Source organism: Tarenaya hassleriana, unplaced genomic scaffold (genome assembly GCF_000463585.1).
Source record: "Tarenaya hassleriana unplaced genomic scaffold, ASM46358v1 Cleome451, whole genome shotgun sequence".
NCBI lineage: Eukaryota > Viridiplantae > Streptophyta > Magnoliopsida > Brassicales > Cleomaceae > Tarenaya > Tarenaya hassleriana.
This window is the reverse complement of record NW_010967229.1, coordinates 49,240-54,536: the sequence shown is the minus strand read 5'-3', so window position 1 is coordinate 54,536 and position 5,297 is coordinate 49,240. Positions and strand designations below refer to the sequence as shown.

The 5,297-nt window shown below is 51.0% G+C and overlaps 1 protein-coding gene across 1 annotated transcript in view; it reads right to left on the bottom strand.

Moving 5' to 3' along the window:
* The window catches only part of LOC109117174, a 4,768-nt gene extending 1,772 nt beyond the window's left edge, over positions 1-2,996 (bottom strand). Inside the window, exon 1 of the mRNA XM_019203961.1 lies at positions 3-2,996. Within this exon, the coding sequence (XP_019059506.1) occupies positions 3-2,996 (2,994 nt within the window). The remainder of the gene's footprint in view (positions 1-2) is intronic.
* Positions 2,997-5,297: the final 2,301 nt, after the last annotated feature.

Here is a 5,297-nt window from a genome sequence, read left to right as displayed (position 1 = left end):
ACAATGGCCGTCATTTCCTTCTCTTGGACGGTGTATTTCTTCTCGGCATCGTTGAGTTTCCGACTCTCGTACGCCACGGGATGATTGTCCTGCATCAAAACACCACCAATAGCATAGTCCGAGGCATCGGAATGTACCTCAAAGGGCTGATCGACGTTCGCCAATGTCATAACTGGTTCACTCGAGACAATGTCTCTAAGTTTGTCGAACGCGGCTTGGCATTTGTCGGTCCAATCCCACTTCTTGTCCTTCTTGAGCATGTCCGAAAGAGGTGCTGCAATGGATGAGTAGCCAAGTATAAATCTGCGATAATAATTGACAAGGCCAAGAAAGGACCGTAGTTGTGGGACGGTCTTGGGTCGATTCCATTCTCGGATGGATTTGATCTTCTTCGGGTCCATGAGGAGCTGTCCGTCCTTCACATAATGACCTAGAAACTCCACTTGTGGTTGGGCGAAGTCACACTTCTCGAGCTTGATGTACAACTCGTTCTCCCGAAGTACATCCAAGACGAGCTTGAGGTGACCTACATGCTCACTCAAAGTTTTGCTATACACAACAATATCATCTAGATATATGACCACAAACCTATCTAGATATGGATGGAATAACTCATTCATCATCGTGCAAAACGTAGTCGGAGCATTGGTTAGGCCGAAAGGCATTACCTTGAACTCGAAGGAACCATACCTAGTGACGCACGCGGTTTTGGCCTCATCTCCCTCGTCTACTCTCACTTGGTAATAGCCCGAACGTAAATCAAGCTTGGAGAAGACTCGGGCTTCCCTAAGCTGATCAAAAAGATCCGCAATCAAAGGTATGGGATACTTATTTTTCACGGTTACCTTGTTAAGGGCTCGGTAGTCTATGCACATCCGAAGGGAGCCATCCTTCTTCTTTTGGAAGAGGACGGGAGCACCATAAGGGGCCTTGGAAGGCTGTATGTAGCCTGCGTCTAGGAGGTCCTCTAGTTGTTTCTTGAGCTCGGCTAGCTCGGGAGGAGCCATTCGGTACGGGGCCATGGCCGGTGGTTTGGACCCGGGAATGAGCTCGATAGCATGATCCACTCCTCTCCTCGGTGGAAGCTTCTTGGGAAGATCCGAGGGCATCACATCTGCATAAGAATCCAAAAGAGAACGTACCTCGCTCGGGACATGAGTTTGACACGAGGGTTCCTCGTCGTTTAAGTCTCGGACGGTTGCAATGAAGCACTCCGAGCTCTTGACACCTCTCTTGAATTGCATGGCCGAGAGAGTTGTGGAGTCTCTCGGGGCTGGTCGTAGAGGGACAAATGTTGGCTTGTCCTTGTCCACAATCACGAGTGAGGAGGTGGCTGCGGGGATGAAGGTGCTCACCGAACGGAAAAAGGTGAGTCCGAGGACAACTCGAAAGTCATCCATGGGCAAGACCGTGAAGTCGGTCTTCCCAATCCAATCTCCTATCTGGATTCGGACTCCCTTGGCCACACCTACAGCAGCTTGTGCAGGAGAGTTCACGGCTTTAACCGAACCTCCACTACCGTCTAAGCGTAGCTTAAGCTTTTTGGCTTCACCTACATCCATAAAATTGTGAGAAGCACCGGTATCGAACATAGCAGGAACTATCTTACCGTATATGTCGATGTCTGCATAGAGAAGGCCTCGGTTAGGTGACTCGGAAGCTATGGCATTCTCGGTTGAAGATGGCTTGTTCAATGTGTTGAACCTATGGAGGGATCCGACGATGGCTGAGTCTCCATCCGTCTCCTTCTCCTTGCCTTTGCCTTTGCTTTTGTCGGGTCTAACTTCGGCTGCGTTGATCTTTGCTCTCTTGGGACACTCTCGGACCCAATGGGGACCACCACAGAGGAAACACGGCTTAGGTGGCTTCGACCGATCCTTAACGTGTCCCGAACCATGTGAGTTTGGTGGCCCACTGTTCCGGGAGTTGTCTCGGCTCGGGAAGTTAGACCTTGGCCTGTTCCCGTCTCGGTTACCTCCTTGGTTCCTCGAGGGTTGGTTGGGACGGCTTTGGTTGTATTCCGGAATGCTCTCCACAATCGTGATGGCCTCTTCTAGGGTTTGGGCGTCCCTACGGTTCACCTCCATCCTAGCAAAGTCCTTCAAGCCATCCTTAAAGTAAAATAGAGCATCTCTATCCGTTAGGTCATGCATCTCTAAACGTAATGCTGTAAAATCACGAATGTAATCAAATAAACTCCCTGTATGCCGGAGACGTCGGAATCTAGTCCGAGCCTCGTCGGCTGCATTGGTGGGGACAAAGTGGCGTCGGAGTTCAGCCTTGAACTGAGCCCATGTGTCCATTTTGCGTTCCCCTCGCTCGCGTTCAGCAAGGTAGCGCCTCCACCAAAGTTGGGCCACTTCTCGGAGATAGGTGGCAGCATGTCGGATCTTGGCTTGGTCGTCGGCAACACCAAGGGCTTCAAAGTACTGGTCCAAGGTGAACAGGAAGGACTCCACCACAGACGCACTCCGGTTCCCATTGAAGATGAAGGGTTCGGCCACCTTGATGGGTAGGTGGTTGTGAGCCGGGGCTGGTGCTGGGGCTGGAGCTGGGACCGGTGCAGGGGGAGGTACCGGAGCAGGGGCTGCTTGGTTCCTGTGCAAACGACATTCAAGCTTTAGTTCATTGACTAAGCGACGAAGGTCACTTACCTCTCGGTCATGGTCCTCTCGCAAGAGCCGGATCTGCACGTCGCATGAGTCCAAGTCGGCTTGGGTCCTCTGCTCCATGTCCGAGAGCATCTCCTTGGTTGTGTCACCAATGGCGGAGATCTCCTGCTCGAGGTCGTCCATGCGTGCATCCTGATTGGCCGAGACATCCTCCAAGGCTTGGACTCGTGGCTCCAAGGGTTGGGATTGCGTCTCGCCTCCATCGGTTGCGTGAGTGGTTGCGGCTGCGTCCGCAAGGGCCTGGGCACGGGATCTCGTGACGCGGGGTTCCTCAGCCCCCCGTGCTCCAGGTAGGTTGGTCTCGGAGGGTGCCCCGTGGACCATCCCATGTCGGCACGAACGTGTATGAGGGGGGGAACATACACGACCGTACCGACCCATCCAGACCCCAACTACCATGCCCCCCTATTGTCACGGGTCCAGAGTGGAGATAGGAACCACGTGAGGCAGCCAAGGCCAAGGGGAGAGCCTCAGACGTGTATGGGACGTGGGAGAGCTCGGTGCGGCTTAGTTTATTAATAATGAAAAGGGGAACAAGGGTGCGACGTGCGGTTCGTACAAGGGAGGGTCCGGCGGCGGTTTGTGAGCCGACGACGGAGAGCCAAAGAAGAACCGGCGAAGCTAGGGTTTTCAGAAACCTTAGGGCGAGATTTGGGGATTAAACGAGATGCCTTCCCACTTCTGATCAGCCTTCTATTTATTAAGGTTGGCCAAAAGATCAAAAATGGAAAGTTCACAATTTCGTTCCCCTAATCTTCCTTTTCGGTCCTTACTTGCCCAAAACGAAAAAGGACGCTCTAGGACTTGCCTAAACCTATCTAAGAACACTCTAGAACATCTAAATGGGCTTTGGCCCGAGCCCAAACCACCAAGGATGGCAGCACACGCCCAAGAACTCGTCATGGGCCATATGCGACCAAAATAGGTAAGTCTCGGGTCAAAGCTTGGTCCGGTTGTGGCCTTGGCATGGACGTGGTCTGGACATGTCCTGGAGGTCTGGGAGAGTGTTGGGACGTCGGGGCATGGTGGTCCGAGGTCGTCCGTGGTCTGTGACCCGCTAAGGAAGCTTCTCGGCCATTCCTTGTCCGTGTGGGCGTGTTTCCTCGTCCGTGTGTGAACCTGTGAACACATGTGAACGAGAAAAAAGAAAAGGACTAGGAAGGTGAAAAATTACCCCATTTTTCCCTCACAATAGGGGGGGCATGGTAGTTGGGGTCTGGATGGGTCGGTGGGCCAATGCCCATAGAGGTCCAGCCCAAGCAGCCCCTAGAACGCTTCGAACATACACACAACCGAAGCACACTCAGTTACTGTCATGCATCATCCGGAGACCTCTAGAAGATTTTGAACTCCTACCGCAATGTATTCAAATGCTCAACAATATGAGTTTCCGTGGGAGACCAAACGAGGATCCGAATGCTCACCTTACGAACTTTAAGATGAACTGTAAGGCAATCAAGAAGGGACCGGGGATTACTCTTGAAGACGTATTCCTCGAAACTTTCCCCTACTCGCTTACGGAGAGAGCTAGAGATTGGCTCTACACTCTTGAGCCAAACTCTATCTCCACATGGGATGAGATGGAAGAGCAGTTCCTTATGCAATACTATTCTCCTACCAAGACTCAACATGCGAGGAATCGGATTAATGCTTTTGTGCAAGAGGATGGGGATAATCTCCATGATGCATGGGAACGCTTCAAGGAATATCAAAGAATGTTCCCTCACCATGGAATGGAAAGAGATTACCTTCTATCCATCTTTATCCATGGGTTGAAGGATGATACTCGGTCTTGGATTGATGCAGCGTGTGGAGGTGACATATATGACATCCGTTTCCAATAATGTTACGCAACACAAGCAAAGCTGGCCAAAGGACGTAGCCCCACATCCAATGAGTTCAGCCTCGGTCTTGGATTGATGCAGCGTGTGGAGGTGACATATATGACATCCCTTTCCAAGAATTGGAAGCAACAACAGCAAAACTGGCCAAAGGACGTAGCCACACGTCCAATGAGTTCAGTAGGAGAAGCTCAGTGAAAGGAGATGTGGGTGACAACGCAGCTCTTAAGGCGGTGCTAGCCGACCTTGCGGAGATAAAGGTCCAACTTGCGAATGCCAAACAAGTAGCTGTTGTGGAGGATCACAAGGTAGCGCAAGTTCAACCGGGTATGTATATGATTGATCAAGAAGCGGAAGAGGCCAACTATGTCAGCCAAAACCAATACACTCATCCATCCAACCTATACAACCCGGGATTGAGGAATCATCTCAATTTCTCCTACAAGAACGCGTCAAACGCGCTAAATCCTCATCCCGCTTTTCAACGGAGCAATCAAGGACCTCCGGGTTTTTAATCAAAGTATCAACAACAAGGTCAAGGGAGTCAAGGTTACCAAGGAAATTCCAACTATAGACCACAGCAAGTGCAACCCAAGGATCAAGACTCGGACATCAAGGATATGCTATTTCAAATCCTCCAAGGTCAAAAATCACAAGGAGTATCCATTGGGAGCATTGAAAATGAGCAAGTTGCATTCAAGAAGCAATTGGAGGGAGTACAAGCTCACTTGAAGATTTTGGACAATCAAGTGGCCCAAATTGCATCCTCCTCCTCATCAAGACA